This window comes from Anastrepha ludens, chromosome 4 (assembly GCF_028408465.1).
Source record: "Anastrepha ludens isolate Willacy chromosome 4, idAnaLude1.1, whole genome shotgun sequence".
Taxonomy (NCBI): Eukaryota; Metazoa; Arthropoda; class Insecta; order Diptera; family Tephritidae; genus Anastrepha; species Anastrepha ludens.
This window is the reverse complement of record NC_071500.1, coordinates 28,565,029-28,591,948: the sequence shown is the minus strand read 5'-3', so window position 1 is coordinate 28,591,948 and position 26,920 is coordinate 28,565,029. Positions and strand designations below refer to the sequence as shown.

At 38.5% G+C, this 26,920-nt stretch overlaps 1 protein-coding gene across 8 annotated transcripts in view; it reads right to left on the bottom strand.

Annotated features, from left to right (window-relative positions):
- The window catches only part of LOC128861372 (axotactin), a 229,353-nt gene that overhangs the window by 76,048 nt on the left and 126,385 nt on the right, over positions 1–26,920 (bottom strand). For all 8 annotated transcript variants that reach the window (XM_054099477.1, XM_054099476.1, XM_054099479.1 and 5 more), the window contains 3 exons: positions 23,621–24,486; positions 14,829–15,043; positions 14,197–14,596 (listed from right to left, as the gene is read on the bottom strand). In XM_054099477.1, coding sequence (XP_053955452.1) covers positions 14,197–14,596; positions 14,829–15,043; positions 23,621–24,486 — 1,481 coding nt within the window. The remainder of the gene's footprint in view (positions 1–14,196; positions 14,597–14,828; positions 15,044–23,620; positions 24,487–26,920) is intronic.

The following is a 26,920-nucleotide window of genomic DNA, read 5'->3' as shown; positions in this document are numbered from 1 at the left end:
AATATGGAGAATTGTGAATAATATAAATATATACATATACATAATTGGCACGAGCTCCTCCTCCTATTTGTGGCGTACGTCTTGATGTTGTTCCACAAATGGAGGGACCTACAGTTTCAAACCGACTCCGAACGGCAGATATTTTTTATGAGGAGCTTTTTCATGACAGAAATACACTTGGAGGTTAGTCATTGCCTGCCGAGAGGCGACCGCTATTAGAAAAAACTTTTTCTTTCTTTTTGATCTTTCACTGAGATTCGAAACTACGGTCTCTTTGAATGCCGAATGGTAGTCACGCACTAACCCATTACGGCTAGGTTTTGTAAAAATTCTGTTATGTCTTTATTGAAAAACCCTATACCTGCAATATGCAATAAAAGCGTTTAGTCGAAAAATAAGTATTAACTTCGTTTAAAAAACCATTCCTATGAAGAAGTTATTGAGAAAAATACTGTTAAAGTAATAAAAAAGGAAATGAAAGTTCCATTAGCCAAGTTTAGATTTTTTGCTTCAGAATGAATAGTGACACAAGTCAGCATACAAATTCAGTAGTGGAGTCGAAAAACACTTTTCTGAAGAAAAGCAAAAGCAAACGAAAAAACAACAACTAAGTGCAAATGGCAGTGCCAGTTGAAGTAAATAAATTTAAGCTGCCATCAAATTGCTGTCAACGTTTTAACTTGGGATTTCAGCTTAGTACGCAAACATATGCAACAGTATATGTGTGCGCACATATGTATATGTACGTATGTATAATGCATTTATATATACGATTGTGAGAAAAGATACATTACCCTGCCACTACGTTGGCTTGTGAAAAAATAACAGTTTTTGAGTGACCGTAGTTCGCAGAATCCTATTAAGTCATTAGCAACAGCCTGGCTGCACTAAGCAAATATGTATGTGTGTATGTTTCCGTATGAGGTAAAAATACACTTGTGTGTTGAAATTATCTAGATGGATAGTTATGTGAAGAAATACAAACGTAAACAGCGATAAATTGTTTAAAATAAAAGTGCAGATAAGAATAATTGAACAGAAATAGAGATTTAGAGTGAATGTTGGACAAGAATTTTTCGTTCGAGCGAGCAATATTTGCATAGTTGATTGCAATTTCTACTGAGTTTATTTTTATTAAATTCTTATGCAAAAATGTTAACGAAAAATTTATTCAAATATAATATAGATCTTGTTCACTAGTTACAACATACAGATTTCCACCGGCGACGTGGCGTATACGTAACCTTTGCAAATTGAACGGATATACATATGTCCATGTGGAAGTACATACAGTAGCTGACACTGAAAACCAAACACTTGTGTAGCGGTCATTTACAGTTGAATTTTGACGGAATCTAGTAGACTTACACGGTTTTTGTGCCACTTATTTTACATGCCTTTTTGTTGTTATTCTGTATGAGAGTGCGCGATTGGTAAGCCGTGAAAAAAGTGAAAAAACGCTGAACCGAAAAAAAATCAGCGAATGTGATAAAACTAAATCCCCTGATTGTTGTTAAAGGGGAATTGCACAACTTATTTCGCAGGAAAGCGTAGAAAAGATGGAGCTCCATTTCTTCATGTGCTATTTGGAAAACTTTGTGCCCCCAGTACAATAGACGCAGGAAGAAGATGGTCCTGGGCACTTCACGCCATGCACTTTTGAAACTTGTAACTGTGCTTAACGGGCGGTATTGGTAATCGCCACTCGCGGAGAAATGCTGGGGTAACCATTTAATACCCATAGGATTACCATTTAACCTCCATAGCAGAAGTTGTGGAGGCTGAGCTGGCAAAGACGGAGAAGAAGACCGTTGCGCACTTTCTCTGTAAATGTCCAAGCTTAACAGCTAAATGATTAAGAACTCTACGGGCTCCTTTATTCGACAGTCTAGAACAGTGCGCTAACCTAAATCCCATCAATCTTCTCCGTTATATCAACAGCTCCAGCTGGCTGTAGATATCTCCCTGTATATATCTGCTCTAGATATGTCCCTGTATCATATCTGCCTGTTGGCATCAAAACGGCGCTTTAGTGCTTCTTGGGGAGTTTCAAAGTGGTACTTCAACCATTTCACCCGCCTAATGAAAATACATTTTAATTTTGCGTCATGACAACTACTGCCTTCGCGAAATTAGTGCTAGATTTAGATTTAGTAAGGTTACAGTTTTTTCTCAAATTAATGTTAAAATCCATGCAGCCAAAGCATTACTCTAAAAATACTCAAATTGAATTCTAATGCCCATCAAATTCTAATACATATTTCGATATTTTTTTAATTTTATATTATTGTAAAACAACTAAGTCATATATAGAATTCCTCATATTAATTTCGACATAGTTTTCAGGTGGTGTGCAAAAATATAATAAAAACTATCCATATCTCAGTGTCTGCTACTGTACATACATACATATACTTGGTGCAATACATGCACACATCCGCATACGTTGTGGCAAGTGACACAGAACAGCAATCAAGTGAAAAAATAAAAGGAATCCTGTTAAGTAAGGTACACAATGGTGGCCAACGATGGACTCGTCAAGCAACTAGGTAAAAGTGCGACAACTTAGTCATGCACAGACTCAGCCGCATGCAGTACGTATGTATGCATGCATGTATGTATGTGTGTGTATGATATGTGTAAAGGGAATTCATGGTAACGTTACCCATGGGAGTGTCGGAAGCGTGAATGAAAAGTGCGAAGCAATTAAAAATTTATTTAATGCCATCACAAGCAATTAAGCACTTTCATGTTGTGACAGCTATTGGCACGGCGCTAACGACAATGACGTTGTCGTTGTCGTCAGAGCAGGCGACATCAACAGCAACAATTTTAGTACGCTGCAATGCGGACGCGGTAATGGTGTTGGCCTCAATGCAGCTGGTTTTGCAGTGCTGTCATTACACTCAACCACCAATGCGCCCATATATTTTCGCTCAACTTCCGCATGCAAATTGTAGAGGCATTCACGCATACATACCTATGTACATACATACATACATATTTACGATTATATTTTGTTTTTAAGTACATGTCATTGCCAAAAAATCAGAAAACTATTTTGTAGACTGCAACACGTGGCGCAACGTGCGCCTTTCATTTAGCTTTGCTGTCGACTTGAATGTGTCGTTGTGGCGTGACTCTGAAGCGTACATTTTCGCGAGCATTAAGTGTGCTTGTTGATACATTTAAATTGATGCAACACCAAATACTTCATTGTACTGAAAAGCATTTGAACTGAAATTACAATAGCGTTGAAATGAAAACCGTTAGCTTTCGTTTCGGATTAAAAGGGTGACTGGGATTCCAACACTTGTAGCTTAAGTGCGACAAATGGCACCAGTAAACCGTTCAAATTACCGTTACTCTTATCAACGATTTTGTCGTTTCTGCTGATTTGTTCGCATGGCGGATGAGATAATTGCCCCAAATTGGAAGGTTGTAAAACTTGCGCAAATACATCGATTAAGTTTTCGAATCGGATGCCAACATTAGATGTTTACATTATGCAGCGATGCAATGCTGCTGATGACAATGAAAGTTAGTTAACAAAATCCGAATTATTTAAGGCAAATGCTTGGGTGTACGACTAAATTGCGAAATGTTGGTAAATGTCGATAGAGAAAATGATTGGTTTTCCTCTGCCTTACCCACAGCTTCTTAATTCAGCTACAAGAAAGTAAATTCTAACAATTCTTCTAAGTAAAGGGTGATTAATTGTCGACATTCTAAGTAAAGGATGATTAATTTAGAAGTATTGGATTTTAAATTGTAATAATATAAAACAACGAAAATTCAAATTGATTGGACAATCTTTATTATTTTTGTGTAAAACCATTCATGAAATTAATTTTTTAAAGATATATATATATATATATAATTGGCGCATACACCTTTTTTGGGTGTTTGGCCGAGCTCCTCCTCCTATTTGTGGTGTGCGTCTTGGTTCCACAAATAGAGGGACCTACAGTATAAAGCCGACTCCGAACGGCAGATATTTTTTATGAGATGCTTTTTCATGACAGAAATACACTCGGAGGTTTACCATTACCTGCCGAGGGGCGACCGCTATTAGAAAAAACTTTTTCTTAATTTTTTGAGATTCGAACCGACGCTCACTCTCTGAATTACGAATGGTAGTCACGCACCAACCCATTCGGCGACTTTTAAATATTGGCCACAACTGTGCCGTAATTCGGCCATCCGTTAAAACCAATTTTGAATGACTCGCGACTCCCTGGAGGACTCGTGAATAACTTTAGTAATCTTATCTTCCAATGCCCCAATCGAAGTTGATTCATCCACAATCAAAGCTTATTTATATACCACCACAAATAATCCAAAGGTGTGATATCACATGATCTTGGTGACCAATCCACTGGCCCGACAATTTGCTCACTGAAACGAGAACGCCGTAAATTCATTATTTTACGTGCTGTATGGCAAGTAGCGCCATCTTCTGGGAACCAAGATTGGTTGTGGAGATCAGGGGCTTCATCAAAAAGACGTTTATCATGGCGCGATAGCGTTCGCCCATCACTGTTAAATTGTCGCCAGACTCGTCTTTTAAGAAACATGGGCCGATGATTCCTCCAACCCATAGGGTGCTCGAAACGCTCGTTTTCAATGGCTGTAATGGCTAATCTTGAATGGCTTCTTTAGCTCAAATACGGCAACTTTGCTTATTGAATGCTTATAGCAACATGACCGTCGTTGGCTATAATATGTAGGAGTGAATCAAATCTAAAATTACCAAGAAATTATTAATTTAATAATTTGCATTTACTCTCTTTTACATTTTTGGGTTGAATGTTTGAAGAATAAACGAGCTACATTTTTTCCCCTCGATAAACTGCTGCGATTCATAAATAAATCTATGAAGTTTGCAGAGGAATAATGAATCCCCACTGTAACCTTTAAGTCCCACGTCTTGGCCTTAATTGCAATAGGCAATACTGCCTGAGCATTTCCGACTATCTATATTACAATTGCATTTCCTTCAAAATTTTTTGCCTCTATAGCCTTTTCCTTGTTTGCTGAATATTAAATGTGACAATTTTTGTGTCAACTGTGAAAAGGTTTTAAGGAATCTATCTATAGATTTGCAACCAGAATGATAAAAAAAAAGATTACGCAGATTAAACTAGAGTTTTGACTATTTTTGCCAATACGCAGTTGTATATGAGGCGAGAAAGAGAACTGAGATGAAAGTGTAAAATAGCTAACTTTTTTAAGCTAAACAAAATTAAGAATTATATAAAGTGAATATAAAAATGGAAGAGCATATAAAAGCAAATAGAAAGAAGGGAGTTATTTTTAAGCAAAAAATTTATACAAACTTCTGCAGTTACGTCAATATAACAACTGATTTTGTCAAAGGCTTGAAATATGCGAAGAAACAGAAAAAAACCAATTAACGAGTTATTAAGAGGATGAAAAAAAAAAATTTTAGAACGTAAATTTAAGTATTTCTTATATTATAGATCGTCAACCGTAACGACTCTATTCTTTGCGTTCGAGCGCTGGGGGAGGTATAGTTAGGTTGTATTCAAACTTTAGACGCGTTTTCTCAAAACTTTATTTTTCGAATTGGCGTACACGATAACTCGAAAAGTTATTAACCGATCTCCCTGAAACTTTGCACACTTCTTTTTACTTTCTATGTGAATTTACAATTTTTACGACATTAATAAACAAACAAATTTTTGGGTTTTTGTATTCAGGTCACTGACGCCGATGCTATAATGCCCTCCGTTTGCTGAGAAGCTCTTTGGGGATGACTTGAAGAAGTTTTCCAGCCTAGATCCATTTTCTCTTCTCCACTACATCAACAGCACTGGATGGCTGTAGACGGTGTTTCTCTTCCCTAAATCTTTTCACAGGTAGTGATCCACATTATGGTATCAAAACGGCACGTAAGTGCTACTTGAAATGTACCTGGGGTACTCTTGCCATCTTACCTACCTACCTACTGTATTATAAATATTTTAAATAAATAAACTACTACTACTACTAATTATAACTAAATTTCTACCAAATAAATAAATTAATCAAATAATTTATTCCTTATTGTTATATTACTATCTTCTCAAAATAATTTATTTTTTGTTATTTTTTTATTAAATTTTTATTTTGGAGCCAAAATTTACAAGGAAAGTTATTAACAACTAACAAATATTATACTTGGGTCCCCTGTGGGTGGTCTAGGAATTTCCAAAAATCGGTGTTTGGTTTTTTCGATATTTGAAAAGTACTGTATCTTAAGAATATACTGTAAAATTTTCATACAGAAATTCCCAATATTAAGCTTCTGCAGCCCAATATTTAAGTAGAGAGCTATCCGCGTGCTCCTGTACCTGAAACTTTAAACTCATTTACATATCTCGAAACGACTTTTTTCGGCCTGGTGTTGTAAAAAAAAACTATTCAATCGAATCGTCTGAAATTTTAATATGTTGTTCACAACATCAATGGCTAGCACCCGTACTAGAATCATATTATTATTTCAATAATTTCGCATTTTTTGAGTGAAGAACTGAAAGTTAAATAACTGAAAAGAAAAACCCGATTTTTAGTGTGTCAAATTCAAAACCGCGCCATTTAGTCAATTCTTTTTTTTTTTATTCTAGTACGGGACATAGCTACAGTCATACTGATTAATAATGTTTTTTTGGTTTTTGTGTTTCATATAAATAGAAGAGCCAAAATTGACAACACTGTCCAGGTTCAATTTTTCGGGAGGGTCAACTTCAACTTTTTTTCTTGCAATTTGTAGGTTTGCATGTTTTTCTGCTTTAATTATTATTATTTTTTTTTTAACTCCATTTATTATTTAGTATCAGTATTTTTTATAGTTGCAATTGAAAACAGTTTAATTTTGCGTAAGAACACCTAGCGGAGCTCATTAAATAATTCTGCATACTATATACCACGAGACATATGTAGTTTTATACGTTTTTACACTTTAAATATTTGATTATTCATTAGGTATACATTATTTTAATCTCCGTGAAGTGAAGTTGTTAAAAAAAGGTTAGCTGCTCGAGAATTTGAATGAGTGGCAAGGCGACTGCTGTGTCGCTGATTACTTCGCAAATTGCCGTAACATTTAGATATCGGTGCAATGTTTCGTTTCGCACAAACCAAGTCGCGTTGGCACTCACGTGTAACATCTTTGACTGGAATATCTGCAGCATTTCCAGGTTAGGTTTTGAGGACTTTATTGTCTAGTGACAATGCTGATTTGTAGCCAAGTAACCAGTAAAGTGAACGGAATATAAATCCAAGTCGCTTTCACCTTAAAAATATATGCGATCGCCACGTGAGTCACCTATTTAGGAGAATACCTAAGTATAATATATAGCATTACTCGTATCTGTCTGAGATGTTAAAGCGTTGTTGAGAGATTCATAAAGGCATGAGTCGTGGCGAAGCGTGAAAGTAATCGGCCTAGATTTGGTTTGATTAGCTTTCATACGCCAGGTTTTCAACCAGGAACTAATACTATTGAGATTTTCTTGTAGGTACTAAGAAGCAAGCAAACAGTCGGCGCACTTGCGTGTCGGCACCCACGTCACTGTTCACAGTTATGACTTCGAGGTTGTAAAAGACTTCGTTTATCTAGGAACCAGTATTAACACCGATAACAATGTCAGTCTTGAAATCCAACGCAGAATCTCCCTTGCCAACAAGTGCTACTTTGGACTAAGTACACAATTGAGTAGTAAAGTCCTCTTTCGACGAACAAAATTAATACTTTATTTACAAAGCTCTCATAATGCCCGTCCTAACGTAAGGCGCAGAAGCTTGAATGATGAAAACATTCGATGAGGCGTCCCTTGAAGTGTTTGACAGAAAGATTCTGCGGAAGATGTTTGGACCTTTACACGTTGGTGACGGCGAGTATCGCAGGCGATGGAAGGATGAGCTGTATGAGCTTTACGACAACATAGACGTAGTGCAGCGAATAAAGATCCAGCGGCTTCATTGGCTGAGTCATGTCGTCCGAATGGATACAAACGCCCCCTTTTCGATGCGGTACGAGCTGGCGGTAACAGTGGAAGAGGAAGGCCTCGTCTACATTGGAAAGATCAGGTGGAGAAGGATTTGGTTTCAATTGGTATTTCCAACAAGCGCCCGTCAGCACGAGAGAGAAACGACTGGCGCGCTTTATTAAACACGGCCGAAATCGCGTAAGCAGTTAGCACGCCAATCAGGAAGAAGAGAAAATATATTTATAGGTGGGTAACTCTTTTAAAAACTTGCACGTTATGAGATCGTTATCCCTGTGCATTTTTGGTGTGAGATATTTGCTTATTGAGTGGTTTACCTCTTTCCAAGTAAGTCATTAAATCGGGTAAACCATTTAAATGCCATGAAGAAAAATGTTTTCTGGTTTTCTTTCGCATTTCGACTCGCAAATCGTAAAAAGCTTTGTACACTTAACAAAGTAAAGTTGCCTTATTTTTTTGTTTAAATTAACATTGCAGTTTTGGCATTCAAATCACATAATTGCAACAATAAAATGCATGGGAATGCTTTTGCTGCTCCAGCGCAGTCAACTTTTATAAATTCACCTGGTTATAATAAAACTCAATGAAAAAAATTAAAACAAAATTTCAAAAATTCATAGCATACTTAAATCTAAATCATTCAAGTGAAATATAGCAAAGCAAATTATAAATTTATATTTTATAAGAACTCTACACAACTGATTAATAAATATTGTTAATGTTGAAGGCCTTGCTCTTGTCTCACCCAACCCCAATATAAAGTATATAAAATGCTCTTTCAGTAAAACTCCTCTGCCTACTTGCAGCTACGTTATTAGGAGCTTTCCACTTGCTTTTAAAGTGTGTGCACTTTTGTAATGCGATTGAAATGTTTTCCGCAATTTCCACTTGCTGCTTAAGTTCTGTGCAAGGCAATCAATTTCATTACTCTATACATTGATTGCTTGATTGGCTCACTTATTTACAAGTTGTCGAATTAAGCTACGCGAAGTGAGTGCGAGTAAAGAGCATGGGAATTCAGAGCGCGACTATGAATGCATACCCTGCAGAAAAATCCTGCACAACTCAGGTACTTACAGTTTCAAGCCACTTCCGAATGGCAGACGGCTTTTCAATAATACTTACTCTTCGGTTAAGACAATATATCAATGGACAAATTATCGAACTCTGCCTCTGCTAAAACTGGAACAAGAATGCACCCTTCAAAAACAGATATGAAAAGCAGAAGCATACGATACACCTATGAGTGTAGAAGCGTATATTACATAAATGCCCTTATTTGTATAAAATCCCTTATTACAAAGTCATTTCTTCGTATTATATTTGGAAACGAGAAATAGTCGGCGGGGCATAAGCCAAAAGAATATGTGACAGTGAGAGAGCAGTTCGTAACCTATGTAGGTAGGTAGGTTAAATGGCAAGAGTATCACAATAAGTAACACTGAAGTGCCGTTGTGATACCATAATATAATTCAAAAACTTAAACGAAGAAAAATCATTTATAGGCATCTAGTGTTGTTGAGGTAGTGGAGGAGAGAAACGGCGCCTAGCCGCCGGATTCGGATTTCTGCAAAGAAAGTGTTCAAAAGTCGCTTTGTCTGTTCGATCACCACAACTTCTGTCATGGAGGTTGTACGGAAGTGCAAGCGTCTCCGCCTGAGTTCCGATCACCCAGTGAGAGTTTGCAAATTGGAGCTCCCTAGCACTTTAAGCGTCCTGCTTCGGTCGTGCTGAGACCAAAGTTTTTTTTAGATAGCACACGTTAAGATAGAACTGTATCTGTCTATACCGATGGCTTAGATGGGCACAACTGGGTTGGCACAACTACGTTCTGGATATTGTAGCAGGTTAAATTCGTACCTATCCAGAATTGAATCCACCATACCAAACTTATGTCCAGCATGTGAAGGCACCCCGCACCACACTAACCACTTTTTCATATGCCCCATCAAACTCACTCATCTAACACCCTTCTTTCTCTGGATTCAACCTGTCGAAACAGCATGTGTCCTGGGGCTACCGTAGATGAGCTAGACGAAGTCGACAGGTGATTTACATTGCACTGACAGGGTTTAGTATTGCTGCTACAACAACAATAACAATGGGGACAATTAAACCGGTTCTGTCGACCCTTTCCTAGCAAACTTATCGGCAATTTCATTTCACTTTACGTTTTTATGCTCTGGATTACAGATACGAGAAATGCGTCCTGCGTATTCAAGACGTTTGATCTCCTCGTTACAGGAATTCACCAGAAGATATTATAGCTGCAACATGGCGACGACAGGGCCTTGATCGAAATTTAACTATCGGAAAAGATATTTATGTCTCCCTCCCAACAGCGAACTCTAAGCATTCTGTATGCCTACAGTATCGCCAAGAGCTCTGCTTCAAAAACAATACTAGTTTTCGGCAATTTAAAGGAGACTGAAATATTGACTAATCCAGGGACAACCCTCATTCAGACTCTAGATTCCACTTTGGATCCATCGGTGGAAACAGAGCTGCCTATGCCCGTGCAAACTTCCCCTCCTTTCAATCCAGTTTGCTTGGAAAGAAAGCTCTAGCAACAAAACCCAATTTGTGGATGGAAAGATCTGTACGAAGTACAGAGATGGAGGGAGAAAACTGCCTCAAAATGCTATCATATCCTACAGAAGATTGTCGCCAGAGGTTAATCTCCTTCAACCTAATAGCGACCCGCTTCTACCTTTCAAAGAGCTACTCACCAAACTAGGCAGCCATATATCAAAACTGGCAGAAATTGTACATCCAGAGTACGCCACGTGGCTTGAGACTCCATTTTTTGCCAAACATAGATTTACAGAATTGGAAAGCCATACTGCACCTATGTAGTTCAATAAATTTTGTAAAGTGAACGTGGACTAGTATGCCGATCTACAGGGTTTGAAAAAAATGAGCCTTCCCGCGCGGAGCGTCTGCCAAGCGATCAACCGAATCGGCTGGTGGGGGAAAATGATCGTTGGACCTTCGCGTTCCACTAGAAACCGGTCCCAGTTCGCAGGCAACAGCGTTGTAGTCAACATGTGAAAGCTGTTTTAAAAATGTGTTAGGATTTTGCAGTGGCGAAAATGCAGCTGATCATCTTTTTCGACTCTCGAGGCATCGTCCACAAGGAGTTTGTACCTCCAGGAAGCACTGTAAACGCGGCATTTTACAAAGAAGTGCTCCTTCGGCTGAAAAACCACGTCGCCCGGGGTCGGCTTAGTTGTATAAGCCAAAAGGTTTAATAAAACTGCTTAAAAAAATAAGGCTAAATACTTTTCAATCAAACCCTATATTGTCTAAGTAGAAGCAAACTTCTTTCCTCACCCAGGGCAGTCGCTTTTGATTCAAGTAGGCATTGAACAGACCCCAAGAAAAGAACTTGTGTATGCTAAAAAAATGTCGGTTGCTAGCCGACATACGCATTAGAGCTTCATCACGAGAAGTCCACTCTTATTAACTATTGGCCTCTGGGGTGTGGCGGTGAATCCTTGTTTTGTCGAAGACTAGGCTAGGTTAGCCATATTGCTTGTCTAAGACAAGGCACTCGGTGGCCCTAAGGCCCATGTTGATACTTGCATTTGCCCTGTCTAAGGCTAAGAAATAGCGCAAAACTCATTTGACAATCAGTAAATACTCCCGTGAGTCCCGTCGTCAAACTTTGCTTTCAGTTGTTAGAAAACCCCACACCCATCTTACGGCAAGTCTGTTTTCGCACACCTTCACTGGCCGAACGTGCAATATTATTTTTTGGATTTTAACGACTGGCCTTGATGAGTTAATTTCAATGAGGTTACTAGAATGAATGTTCCCAAACAAAGTTGAAGGGTTCCCATTAAACTTTTGAAGCTTTTGTTGGTTGAGGTTATTTTGGGTGATCACTTTTACAATGGATTCTTGAAGAGCACACGAACTTAACTTTTTTCCGGTTGCATAGGCATATGTTTCAAGTAGCTGCAGCAAGAAAGTTATCTCTCTCAATAATAGATTAAAGAGCTTTCTTTTAAAAACATATTATATTTCTTAGCGAGAAAGGCGTTGGATTTGACTTGACAAGTTGAAAGTTAAAATTTTCAGGGCCTTTTTGATACCCACTTGTAGACCACTAGCTCGGATTATTTTCCGACAGGATTCTCGTATGTTTACAGGTGTGTATTTATGTGCGTAAATCACAAGGTAGTAAAGTTTCAGTTTGAAGAGGATTATGCGTGATTACGATGTGTATTCGCGTCTGTGTGCAGGTTTGTACAGCCACAGCAAGTGAGTGCAATTAATAAAAATTAAAGCAGCGAAAAGTCGAACTGATTAATTGTGAAAAGATTGCAAAAGCACTGGCTGTTAATTAAGGTGCCGTTAAAGTGATTGATTTTCGTATTTCTCCCAACACTTCTGGGAAATGTGAATAACGCTTGGCAGTTGGTAGGGATTACAAAGTTGTATTTATGTATTTAGTATTACTGAACTTCACTTCTTTTGCCACGGCCAATGCATCTGAATATTACTTATACGTGCACATATATATATGTGTGTGCATGAAAGCTTGCTACGCTTGCATAAATCAGTGTTGGCTGAATCACAGTACAGTTAATGGCATATATTAAGACTCCAATTAAATCGATAAATCCAAATTGGCACGATGTACTCAACGTCAACGCTGCAATGGCTCATTTGTGGTGGTGAATAAATGTTCATATGTACATACAGCAAAATATCATATTTTCAAATATCCTCAAGCTTTTTCCATGAAGTCAGTAAGCCATATTTACTTTTTCCATCTTTCGTTTATTCCACTTCCATTTCTGGCCATAATAACAATGGAAAAAAAAAATTGCCATAATAACTCAAGGGCGGTGTAATGATGACCAATACGAAATTTCGCCAAAAAAGATAGCAGAGTACAATGGAAAAATGTGGTAAAAGATGTGGAACTCGGCTTTGCAGAAGCCATAACGTTTGTTTTTAGGTCAGCTGAACAGCACATGGACTGAAAAGTCCCGGCCCTAACACATAGAAGGCACTAGTTTTATTGTATTCACCTCTTAAACAGCCTTAAAAAACTGCTGTTGACATTTCATGACATTCTATTCATTAGTTCGTGAGTTATTCTGCTGCGAGTGCCGCTACTTTTGTTATTTTCAAAACAATGGAATTTCGTATTTTAATTTTACGCTGTTTCTTGAGGGGAAAAAATACCCTTCAAACAAAGTAAGGCTTCAAAAGTGTTATAAGGTCTCCACTCCATCAAAGCAGAGAAAGAACAATAAAGCGATGGTTTGCTGACTCCAAACAAAGTCGTGAAGACACCGATGATGCACAACGCAGTCGACGTCCAAATGAGGTGGTAACACCAGAAAACATCAACAAATTCCACAAAATCGTTTTGAGTGATAAAAAAGTGAAGTTGAGTGAGTTAGCTGACGTCGTAGAAATATCAGAGGAACATATTGGCTTTATATTGCATGAGCATTTGACTATGAGAAAGCTCTGCTCAAAGTGGGTGCCGCGTTAGCTCACTGTTGACCAAAAACAAGAACGTCTTGATGATTCTCAGCGGAGTTTATCCATCTATAAACCTAATAAGCTGTAATGGATGAAGCATGCATCCATTACTGTATCAGAATCAAAACGATCGTCATCTGCGAGGACAGATTTGGATCTGGTGAACCTCGTCCAAAGCGTTCGACAGTGATATAGCGTTATTGGAACGTTTCAAAGTCGAAATTGCAAAGAAACGTCCGCATATGGCAAATAAAAAAATTTGTTTCATCAAGAAAACGCACCGTGTCACAAAAAATGGCAAAACTACATGAATCGGTCTTCAAGTTGATCCCACATCCACAGATTTGGCTTCCAGCTACTGGCTACTGGCATGAAATTTCGCTCGAATAAAGAGGTTATCGCTGAAACTGAGCCTATTTTGAGGCAAACGATAAATCGTTCTACAAAAGTGCTATTGAAATGTTAGAGCGGCGCTGGCAGGCTTGCGTTGCTCTTAATGGAATTTACGTCGATGAATAAAACAAGTCTTGAACAAAACAAAACAAAAACATGTTTTCTTTGTTAGGCCCGGAACTTTGCAGCCCATGTGTTATATAGCGTATGCTGGCAGTTTTCTTCAATATTTTTACAGGTAGAGATTAAATTCAACTATTGTATATATTTTGTATGCTCTACTTACGCCGTTGCCCCACCAATGTACATGCTCCCCTCGAATGGTCCAAATTCCTCTTCTGCCAACAGATCAACCATTTGATAGTCCGTATTTATCATGAAGCGTACGTGATACTGATTGTAGTCGATCCAAATCTTATGCCATTCGCCGCCATTTAGCTTACGATGCGAGTTAATTACCAGCTCTCGTGTTGTTCCAGTGCTGAGGGTAAAGTTGAATGTCAGCTGATAGTCACCGGTGAGTGCCACCATAAAGGATGGATGATTTGGACGTATGGGCGGTTGAAAGAGTAGAATGGCTTTTTCGCCGGTGGTGCGGAAAGAAAAGGCAATATCACCTTTCCGCCATCCAGGCACTTCTATATACGATTGCGATGTAGTGAAGGTGACGACATACTTTTGGGTGTCTGGCAGAAAGGAAATGAAAAGCAATTTAAAATTATTGTAGTAATCGTATGTAGGGTAAATAAATTTTAAGTTCACAGCACAAAAGAGATAAAGCACAGGAAGAGAGGTATATAAATAACACAAATACATATAAACTGAAAATGGATGAGTGTAATAATAAATGTACATATAAACAAAAGGAGCTTCTCCTATATTAAATAACATTCACAAGTTTGCATTGTAGCCACTCACTCGTTTCGACACACTCCAACGGTCCGAGCGTTATACGTCCCTGTGAATCCTCTTCCAAGTCCTTTTGTTGCAGAAAATACATATCTGTAATGCCAAGACTGTACGGCTCATTGTAGTAGCCCTCATCCGAATACCATTTGTTTTCCTTCACATCACAGTTGCATGATTGATTTGGGTCCACACATGTTTTGTTGATGGAGCAGGGACATGCACCACTGCCACAGTCAAACGGTTCGGTGAGTACGTAAATAGACGAAATGCAAAAGAAGCAAAAGGAAAAAGTAGAAACATGTATGAAAAGAAAGATTCAAAATAAGGCTTAGTAGAGTCAAGCAAGGCATTTAAATTGGATTGAGAGGAATTTATGCCTAACAGTGAAGTTAGTGAATTTGTATTTGCGACGTAAAATGTTTTGTATTACTTGGCCGTGGCAGACTTCTTCACCCATAATTAAGTATGATAGCTTTACCATTTTTAATATACGAAATATTTTGCAATCAAAATTGTTTTCGTTAATTTTATATAAAAATGTAATTCATTACCTACCTTATAAGTGCCGTGATAAATCACTGCTTCAAACTTTGTACAAACTTTCAAAAATTGTCATAAAAATGTTCAACTTTGTAATCAGAAACTTTAGAAAACTTGTTGGCATGCAGTTCAATAACTCATTTAATTTTCGTATAGAGAAGTGCAAGTTTCAAGTGACTATAAAAAGTGTGGATTTTTAAAACAAATTTCTGCATACTATGCTGAGCATTTTCTTCCATATAAAACGCTTTGCAATCTGTGATTTATTAATGCGTGCATTCAGCGAGAGGTGCGCTGTGTGTTAGTTTTTATAACTGAAAAGCTATTTTGAATGTAGAGCTGAACAATTTCAGCGCATTCTTTCGAAATATACTGTTCCTTAGTTTGTCATCTGGATCAAAAATTTCCCGGAATATATTCAGAAAATTCAAAATAGAAGTTTGTTCCTCAAAAGTAGTATTATCGCCTTCAAGTACTCCCCATCAACTGCACCGCACTTATGTCAGGGTTTGATCCAGCTCTCGAAAAACTTGTGGAACTTTCGGTTTAGCCATCAGAGCCGTCTTCGATTTTTCCATTACTTCCTTTGGGCTGTTAAAACGCGTTCCCCATAATGTAGTTTTGGTTCGATTAAGCAGAAAAAAAAAAATGTAAAAAAAATGCTGTTGGATGGTATTCAGTTCATTGTTGGTCAAAAATTCACGGATAATGGTGGCACTGTGCGACGGTGCGTTATCATGGTGCAAAATCTATGAGTTGTATTTCCACAAATCCTTTCTCCTTTGGCGAACTGCTTCACGTAAACGTCTCATAACATCCTAATTATCCGCCTGACCTTCTGACAAAAATTTATGGTGTAAATTACGGTTGTATTTTATAAAAACCGACTGAAAACGGCGTTGTTGTTTTGGTCTCGGTTCATTCACTCGCCTGATGTCTGCATTGCATGTCGTACTCATAAACCTACGTCCCGTCTCCAGTAATGATGCCTTTGATGAATATTAGGTCGGATTCAGCGTTGGAAATTTTGTCTTTGACGATATCAATGTAGTATTTTTTGCATGAAATTTAACTACACGCTTTGTGACACATATTGGTTCTACAATATTTATTATAGATCCGCCATGAATATTATTGAGATCGGTTAAAAGCCGCGCCTGCTTTTTAAAAGTTAAGCCTAACCGATCGTTCCTCTGATGTTAAATATTTATATAGTTGGCGCGTACACCCTTTTTGGGTGTTTGGCCGAGCTCGTCCTCCTCCTTGTAGTGTGCGTCTTGATGTTGTTCCACAAATGGAGGGACCTACAGTTTTAAGCCGACTCCGAGTGGCAGATATATTTTCATGGCAGAAATACACTCGGAGGTTTGCCCTTGCCTGCCGAGGGGCGACCGCTATTAGAAAAATGTTTTTCTTTTTCTTTTAATTTTGGTGTTTCACCGATATTCGAATCTACGTTCTCTCTGTGAATTCCGAATGGTAGTCATGCACCAACCCATTCGGCTACGGCGGCCGCCTGATGTTAGAAGCCATAATTTTCATTGCAAGTAAGTTTTTTTTATCTCTAGAAGATTATCAGCCAGCTCAAAAAAAGACTTAATAAAATGTGCGTGGTTATAATCGTATAAAGTTCGGTTCGGATTGAATTTAGCACTTCCTTCTACTTGATTGGCGCTATGACCGCGATTTTGGCCGAGATTACCAAAGCGCATCAGTCGTTTCTTTCTCGTGCTAACCAGGGCCAGTTGGACACACCAAGTGAACCCAAACCTTTCTTCAACTGATCTTTCCAACGCACAGAAGGCCTTACCCTTCATCTGCTACTACCGCATCGAATACTTTCAGAACCGGAGCGTTTGTATCCATTCAGAATACAGGACTTCCTTACTTGCTTTAAATACGCATTAAACATCATAGCGCATAATCAAAGTCAAAATTGAGCCGTTTCGTTGCACAGAGGTTTAAAAAAACAGAACTTTATTATATCAAAATTCAATGGGCTATAAAAAATGCCCATGAATGTGAGAAAGCCTTAACAAGCTTGCTCGACATCACAGGATTTGTGTCTATTGGTTTCTGGGGCATAAGGCATAGATATTAAAATCATTGGCCTCAACAACAGCGCTCTAAGTTCTGCCCTTTCCAAGCTAGATAAAGAAGCAAAGCGCAGGGGTCTGGTGGTAAGAGAGGACAATACGAAGTACCTCCTGTCATCAAACAAACAGTCGGCGCATCGAGTGCCCCCGGTCCACACGTGGCCAGAAGGATTTCGCGACCTTAAAGTTTGTGTACTTGCCCAACGTTCGCTGAGTTGGCGCGAAGCCCATCCTTCCTGGAGCAGACCACAGGTAGTCAGGGGGATGCCAATTTTCTCCTTTCGCAGGGAGATAACCTCACATGCCCCCTGTTTGGCCAGCTCATCCGCTTTACAATTTCCCGCAATGTCGCTGTGACCAGGAACCCATATGAGGATTTGCCAAAGAATTCGGACGCAGTCGAAAGTGAGGTCAAGGATTCCCTGACCAGTTTCGAATGCAGAGTCACTGAACCGAGGGCCTTTATTGCCGCTTGGCTTTCGGAGTAAATATTTACTTTCCTGACTGTTAGTAGGCATGTGAGCAGCCAATCAGCTGCCTCCTTGATTGCGGCTACCTCTGCCTGGAACACGCTGTAGCGTTCGGGTAACCTGAATTTGAGTCTGATGGGGAGCTCCTCGCAAAAAACTACTCCGCCAACCTTTCCTTTCAACTTCGATCCATCCACGAACAAGTTCACCAGACCCTGTCCCCAAGTGTAGCCCCCCGTCCACTCTTCCCTTGATGGAATATGAGTGGAGAAGGTTCCGGTTGGACTAAGCGAGGGTATACACTGATCCGTTGACAGGGGGATGAAGTCAAAGTTTCTAAGGTTGCTTGAGGGTCCATAAGTTAGGTTGAGCTTATAGCCCGAGCTCCTCAGTCTGATTGCGGTACGTGTGGCGGCAATTCTGCCTGCGATGTCTACGGGTACCACATTGCACATTGCGTTGAGCGCCAGAGTAGGAGTCGTTCGAAGCGTCCCACTGATTCCAATGAGTGTCGACCTCTGATCTCTCTCCAGCTTCTTAACCAATGTCGTCCTTTCTAGTGAGTTTCACCAGACTATGACTCCATATAACAAGATAGGCTTTACAATACATAGTATTATATAGTCAAAAAACAACTCTAGGCAAAAGCCCCCATCTTTTGCCAATTGCGCTCTTGCACCCTTACAAGGCGATTGTTACCTTCCTCATTCTTAGCTAAATATTGGGCTTCCATGTGAGCTTGCTGTCAAGGATAATATCTAGGTACCTCACGTTGTCAGAAAGCATCAGTGAGGGAAGTTGAACTCGGGGTATTTTATATTTCCCCCGCCTTAAGAGGATTCACCGACAGGCCGCAATCCTTTGCCCATCTAACAACTGCGTGCATCAAGTTGTACAGAGTATCTACAAATTTTCCTCTAACAATTAGGGCCACGTCATCCGCGCAGGCAGTTACCCTCAGCCCCCTTTCACCAGCTCCTCCAGCAGATCATTTACAACAACAACATAGAGGATTGGTGAGAGAACACCAACTTGCGGAGTGTCTCTACTCACATGCCTCGTTACTGTTCACCGTTATGGTTTTGAGACTGTCAGAAACTTCGTTGATCTAGGAACCACCGATACCAACGTCAGCCTAGAAATCCAACGTGGAATCTCTCTTGCCAATAAGTGCTTTGGTGGAGTAAGTAGGTAATTGAGTAGTAAAGTTCTCTCTCGACGAACAAAACTAATACTTTATAAGGCTCTGACTATGCCCGTCCTTGGACGATGACAACATCCAATGAGGTGTCCCTTGAAGTGTTTGAAAGGAAGATTCTGTGGACGATTTTTGGACCTTTGCACCTTGGCAACGGCGAATATCGCAGGCGATAGGACGATGAGCTGTATGAGCTGTATGAGTCGGCTAAAAACGCGTGAGTGGTTATCGCGCCAATCAAGGAGAGAGAATTTAGAATAAAAACAATCATTAAAACCTTACTTTAATTCCATTCCGAACCATTCGAATGCCATATAAATGTACATGAATGGTTTTATCCTTGCAAATACTTATGACACAGGATTTGTGAAAGCCTCTATATTATATTATAACTTTCAGATTCAATTGCGACATCATATATGTATGTAAGTTGCCCAAGCCTATTTGCTTATCACATACTAACACCCAAAACATTTTCATTGCTAATCTGGTACTCGTAATTTCCCTATGCAAATTCATAATAAAAATGATCTGTCAAGTGTCATGTTGTTATTACCGCTGCTACTCTCTTACTGTGCCAGGCACTTTCTATGAGTATGTTTCCTTTTTTTTTGTATTTCAATCACAACACTTGTAATTTTGCAATATGAGCTGTATGTTTATTAGTGTTGCTGCCTGATGAGTTAGTTGTTCACAAATCATTGTAGTTGGCAACATTGTTGACAGAAATTACTCGCTCGTATTTATACGTAGCTGCATGATGACCAACGGAGACAAGTACATGAATGGCAAAGTGTTGGCAATACTTGTAGCATTCCTTTGGTGAGGACTTGTGTGCGATGTAGTCGCAAACAGTTACGTGCGCACACACATACATACTTAAAATAAACGCACCTACAATGAGCAAACGAATGCAGTCGAGCATTAAGTGATGAAGCGTGGGCGGAGAGGAGCAATGCAAAGCCAAGTCAAATTGTCACTCAGTGCATTACAATTTGCTTCCCGGGCATTTCAGTTTGAGTGACAAGACGCAAATTGCAGGCAAGACAGTTTATGTTAATAATCAAGTGTTAGTGCTTAAGGTCTGTTGTCTGTGTGGTTGGCCGTCTGGTGGCCTGCCTAGATGTTTGTTTTCGTACGAATGTCAGGTCAACATTAAATTAAGATTTATGTTGGATTTGAAATGTTGTGGCCGCAAAATTTGGATTTGTCAATATCGTTAAAATGCGAGTACTCGTACATTGAAATATGAATAAACTGCTGCCCATTTGCTTTCATACGTGTGGTAAAATTGATAGTAAACTGAGATGTTTAAGACTTACTCTTGACAAATGCATGTATGAATATGAATTTAGTTTAATTGGTGTTATTGAAAAAAAGAAAATTGTTGAAAAGGTAAAAGAAAAGTATAACTCAATTTAATAGTCATCAGTTAAATCGGTTCCTGTATAATTCACATACATATATACATTTTGTCAAAAAAATATCAGGAACTGTTCGTTACACATTGGTCTGATTTTTTTTCTGGAGTGTTGGTACAGCTGTCGTTTATAGTGTCGCAGAGTTTGAGCGTAACCTGTCAATTAGCCTGTTTTTGGCATTTAATAATATCAGCCAACCGCGAGTGGGCTCAACAATTTTCACCATGGATAGAAATATCGAGAAAAGAATTTGGCCGAAAATTGTGTGTGCCGAATCATTGAAAATGTTGCAGAAAGCTTATAACGAGTGTGTTTTATCACAAACATGGGCCTACGAGTGATATAAGGCTTTTGAAGAGGTACGAGAAGCCGCGGAAGATTTGCCCAAATCTGGTCGCCCATCAGCGTCTTCAACGGATGAAAACGTCGACAAAGTCAAGGAAATGGTGCTGGAAAACCATCATTTGAGTTTGAGGGAAGTAGCTTGTGACCTTAGCATGTCTGACGAATCAATTCGCAACATTTTACACCATCAATTGGGCATGAGACGCGTGGCTGATCGACTCGGTCCAAGAGAGTTGAATTTCTTTAAAAAACAAATTCATCGGAAGAAGGTGGCTAAAAACATGATTGAGCAAGTGAGCTCGGACCCAACATTTATCCAGCGCATCATAACAGGTGATAACGCTTGGGTGTATGATTCTGACATGCAAACCAGTCAACAAGTGGCTGTACGCCGCTATCCACATGAGCCGAAACCCAAAAAACCACGTCAAAGTTGGTCAAAAGTGAAAGTCATGTTACTGGATTTCTTTGATTATCGTGGTGTTGTGCTCTCGGAATTCGTTCCTAATGGAATTGGAATCTAATCAGATGGAATCAGCTGATTTACTGACGCCACTTGGGATGAGACGGAGGTTTGGTAGGACAAAACTTATATTGTGTTGATAATATAACAAAAAAGCAACGTAGGCTTTAGACGTGCTACTTCGTTGCCTCTATGCGCTCATGAGAGCGCTGTCAAAATGTGAGGTTAGTATTGAGTGCTATGCTACTCAGTAGGCAGATATCAAGGATGATCGATTTACTATGGTGAAAAACCATAGAGCATTGTGAGGGGAACTTCAGCTGCCGCGCCACGGGGTATTCGGAAACTAAATTCAGCACGATCATTCCACATGTATTCCAGCTTTTTATTTTGTACACCATCATCAAGCATCTATTTACTCTCTGCACATCGCCGAGTATAACAGCTTCATTTGAATTTGAGCGACATTTTGGTAGAACATTTACCGGCTGGAGTTTTTTGTTATGTTTTTAAATACTTCGAACATATCATATGGTTACTTACTTATAATTGATTCGTAAGTAGGTAAAAGTTGCATTTTAAATTTGTATTTAAAATATTTTGGCATTTTTTATTTGGTAGTCAATGTGTGAATAATCTTTAGTGCAAAATTATCAAGCAGATATAAATAATTTCTTTTCATCGAAATGCCCGAAAGAAGTTAATCTTGTTACGACAAAAGAGTGAGAATCCTACACTCGAAAAGATAAGATCTATTTTAGGCTGCCCATTTATCATTAACATCATAATTGGCTTTATTGACAGCCTTTCTCGTTTAGAAAATATCGCTTTTAATCTTCCCTTTAGAATTCTTTACGGGTATTTTTCTCGAAGTAGTTATGGTGTCAAATCTGGTGTCAACGCTCCCTCATCAAGAACTTTGCTGAACTAAACTTAGTCTACAATGCTTTGGATTTCGATTTCACGCACCTTCATCACATTCTTTAGTTAAATATTTACGAATGTTTTTATTTGCGCCACATGACTAGTATTTTGTCTTAGCTTTTTTATTTTATAGGGAATATTAACATTTTAAGATTGATCTTCATTGAGATTAATGTTAGTCTGTTAGAATACTTTGTACTTCAAGGCTTGAAATAAATGTAAGTTAATATATGAATCTAGTCTGTAAGGTTCTTTTAATTTAATATTTAAATAAGAAAATAAATAAATGCAAAGAAATAAATACCAAAAATGTGAGCTCATTGGCTTGGACTATCTAGGTGGGGTTATTAGTTAGCAAAGAGATGGCTTAAGGGGTCCCGGTGGTCTAGAGCTCGAAACTTAGGGTATTTTAAGGGTTTTTTGTATCATACAATAAAAAAAAATGAAAAACGAGATTTAAATTTTTTAGGCTTTTTATTTTAATTCTTTTATATAAAAAATGACCTTTTTTTTATTTTAATAACTTTAAAAATAGCGCTGAACTTGACCCTCTCAAAAAATTGGACCTGGACAGTGTTGTCCATTTTGGTTCTTCTATTTATCTAAAACACAAAAACCAAAAAAATGATTAATCAGTATGACTGTAGCTATGCCCCGATATTGGAATAAAATAAATTTTACAATATGGCGCGGTTTTGAATTTAACACTCTAAAAATCGGGGGTTTTTCAGTTTTTTAATAAAAAATACGAAATTATTGAAATAATATGATCCCAGTACGGGCGATAGCCATTGATGTTGTGAACAACATATTAAAAATTTAACGATTCGAAAAAAGGAGTTTTGAGATAATTGAGTTTAAGTTTTTACCATTTAAATGTGACCATTGATGCCGCCTCGTGACGAATCTGACACTACCTGCTAAAACGGGTGTAGAATCGAAAAGACTGGGAGTATCCTTCCAAAAATTTTACAGTATATTCTATACCTTCGAAATATCAAAACAAAACAAAAATCGATTTTTTGAAAATTCTAGACCATCGGGGCCCTTTAAGAGAACTTCTGCTGAAAGTCTGGTTTTAAATGTTTAACAGCCTGTTGAGAATTGCAGAGAATTGTGCTAGGTGAACGAAATAATAAGAAAATACTGCAACTCGCTCAAATGAGGTAATTCATAATATTGTCAGTTCAAGAATATAAATTTTTTAGCTATCCAGAAAATCAAATAAGATGAATGGCCGGTTTACTTAAATTATATCCATACAAAACTTAACCAAGGAATGGGTCCATGATAATATTTGGATTTCGTTTAAATTAACAATAATAATAATAAACAACAACTTACCGTTTTGCATTGCCCAGAAAATCCACAGTCAAGTTCTTTGAGGACGAAGTGAACCAAGTGGCCGAGTGCAGCTCTAACGGCGCTTTGTAACAATCATATTTTATATACTGCGTGCAGTACAACGAATGTGAGATCAATTCCTGCAGCATGTCTGGCGAGAATTCCCGATAGCGTATATTGAACTTGAAGTCATTGTCGCTCGAAGAACGCACATCTACTTGACTAGGCAAATTGTGTTCAACAATGGTTTTTGTAGCATTCTCCAAACTCTGGAAATCACACTTCACATGCGCCGGCGGAAAAACACCATTACCATCAATGTCAATGAGGTACACATCCGATTTGGTGTAGCCAAGCAGAGCCAATTCCTCACAAGTCTTGCGATACTTGGTAAAATGGCAATTCTTGCCGATATAGCCGGTGTGTTTGCAATCGCAAGTGACGCGATCATCTTTCACGAAACACTTACCGCCATGCTCACAGGTGTTCGGTCGCTTGCAAGGGTCAATATAATTGCAGTTATCCAATGCAACTTCACCTACCACACGTTCAGTTTTCACGACATGTCGTGGTTCAATTAGATGCCCGTTAATTTCAATGTCACGTATGCAACCGACTAGACCGGATGCGGCCGATTTAAGACTACTGCCAATAATTAATTTATCACCAATATTGAAAGTCAATCCAAACATTTGGCTCTGCCTCAGATGATAGTCAACGGTAAATGTTATTTCGCCTGCTTTGTAGTCCAGCTCAACGGAGTGCCAAGAGGTAGCCCTATTGATTTTGATTACAGTTGAGTGTGTGAGGTTGCTACCCAAATCGGGCACTAGATCAAAACTCAGTTTGTCCGAAGAGAGGCGTATCTGTGTGTAAGCAGCAAGAATAAATTTGAATGAAGCGGGTGGTGTTGCGGTGCCATTGCGTTGCGCCATTCGGACACAGTTGGTGGTCATGGTGGTGGTGTAGATGGTTTGTGGTATTGTGTTTTCCAATTTTGTGTATTTCAATTTCCGCAAAAGTAGGTGAGGGCGTTACAGAAGGTTGAGTTGGCGGATATTTAGTTTGGCGTTTCCGTTGCCATTATCATCGTTTGGTAGCATTTCCGCGTAAGCGGATGTTAAACGTTTGAATATGTATATGTGTGTGTGTGCGTTGTTTAGTTAGTTTTGGAGAGAAAAGTGGAAGAGAAAAATTATATTAGTTTTTTTCTTTCTAGCAAGCGTTCACCGTTATATACATAATAAAATTCGTACAATGTATACTCTACTTAATGAGCGTAAAATATGTGTATGTGTGTGAAAATTTGTAAATTAACAAGTTTCAATTTGCATGCAACTGTTCAACACTGTAAAATATGTGTGCATCACTTTTTTGCGTTTAACTCGACGTGATGATGAAACAAATTTTAGAAGGTGGAAAAAAAAGTAAGGATTTGTCCGGAATTCATTTTTGCTATACTCTATAATGTACTATATATTTGTATATTCGCTTAACTTTTGTGTTTGCGTATACCCTGCATCCAAAAGTTGTAAGTACAGCACTGACTTTCGGAAGAAAGTGATAATACCTTTAGGATTAAACGATTTTTGGTGAACATTTTTACTCTCTTCAATCTTTTATTTCATAGTGAAAGCAATAACAAAAAATGTAACGAATAAATTAAGGATATTCATATCAAAAATAACACAAAAGAAATTATCTTCAAAATTTTACATAAAAAAATTGTACCTTCTGCTCAAATATGAACGAGACGTTATCAATAAAACGGTCCGCGGATGACATATGGCAAAAATAAATTGTTTGTTTTTTGGTAGGACTGTTATAAGCTTACATGGCAAGTTTCAGCGTGATATGTCACATAGTTTGTTTTTTGTGCTACTGTAAACAAGTCAAGCTCGAGTGTGTTCTTCGAATTCTCTTTTATGACTTCAATTGTCTCAAAATGTTTTCCACGGAGCGGCAACTTGAGCTTGGGAAACAGGAAAAAGTCACATGGAGCCATATCAGGCGAATACGGTGCTTGTGGAACGATATTAACATTATTTTTGTTCAAATAATCGTGAACAAGACGTGATGTGTGAGCTGGTGCATTATCGTGATGCAAGAACCATGACTTGTTGTCCCACAATTCCTTCCTTTTAAGAAGAATGTTCTCGCGCAAACGCTTTAAAACGTCTAAATATTTAATATTCAGCTATCTCTCTTTCGGTCACACGGCGATTTTCAAGCACAATTTCCTTTACTTTTCCGATGTTTTCGTCGTTTACTGATGTTGCTGGACGACGTTCATGAGGCAAGTTTTCAACCGATGAACGGCCCTCTTTGAACGATTTGTACCACTGGAAAACACGTGCACGCGATAAAGCAGAGTCCCCATAGGTTGTCTGCAACATTTTTAAGGCGTCTGAAGTCGAAATTTTGTTGGAATAACAAAATTTCAAACAAATTCTTTGTTCAACTGGAATTTCCATTGTTAAATTTGAAGAACACACTCGAGCTTGACTTGTTTACAGTAGCACAGAAAACAAACTATGTGACATATCACGCTGAAATTTGCCATGTAAGCTTATAACAGTCCTTACAAAAAACAAACAATTTATTTTTGCCATATGTCATCCGCGGACCGTTTTATTGATAACGTCTCGTTCATATTTGAGCAGAAGGTATATACAGTAAAGGAAATTTAAAGTTTACTTAAAATGTATAGGTTTCAATAAGACGTATGGTATCCATTTGTTTCAATTACACCCTTCAGTCGACTTTTCATCGAACATACCAGCTTCTTGGTTTCATCAGGCGAAATATTTTGCCACTCCTCTTCGATAAATAGCTTCAATTGCGCTTTGTTTTTTATTGTGTGCTTTCTAGTTTTTTTTTTTTCAAAATATCCCACAAATGCTCAATCGGATTTAAGCCTGGAGACTGGGGTGGGTGTGGGAGCACAGATTTACAATTGTAAAGCAAGTAAGTTCTTATAACTTCCGAACCATGCTTCGGGTTATTGTCTTGCACCACCTTGAAATCCGAGCCGTGACCAAGTTTTTCAGCTCTCTGCTTTAATTTGTCCTTTAGAATAGATAAATATTTAAATCTATCCATAGTGTTTTCTACAAATGCAAGATTTCCAACACCGCCAGCCGCCATTGTGCCCCAAACTGTTACATTTCCGCCACCGTGCTTGACGGTAGGAGTGAGGTTTTCCTTTCTGAGAGCGGTATTCGCTTTTCTTCAATAAAAATCTTCTTCCAACTGATCCAAATATGTTGTATTTACTCTCGTCCATAAATATAACATCGT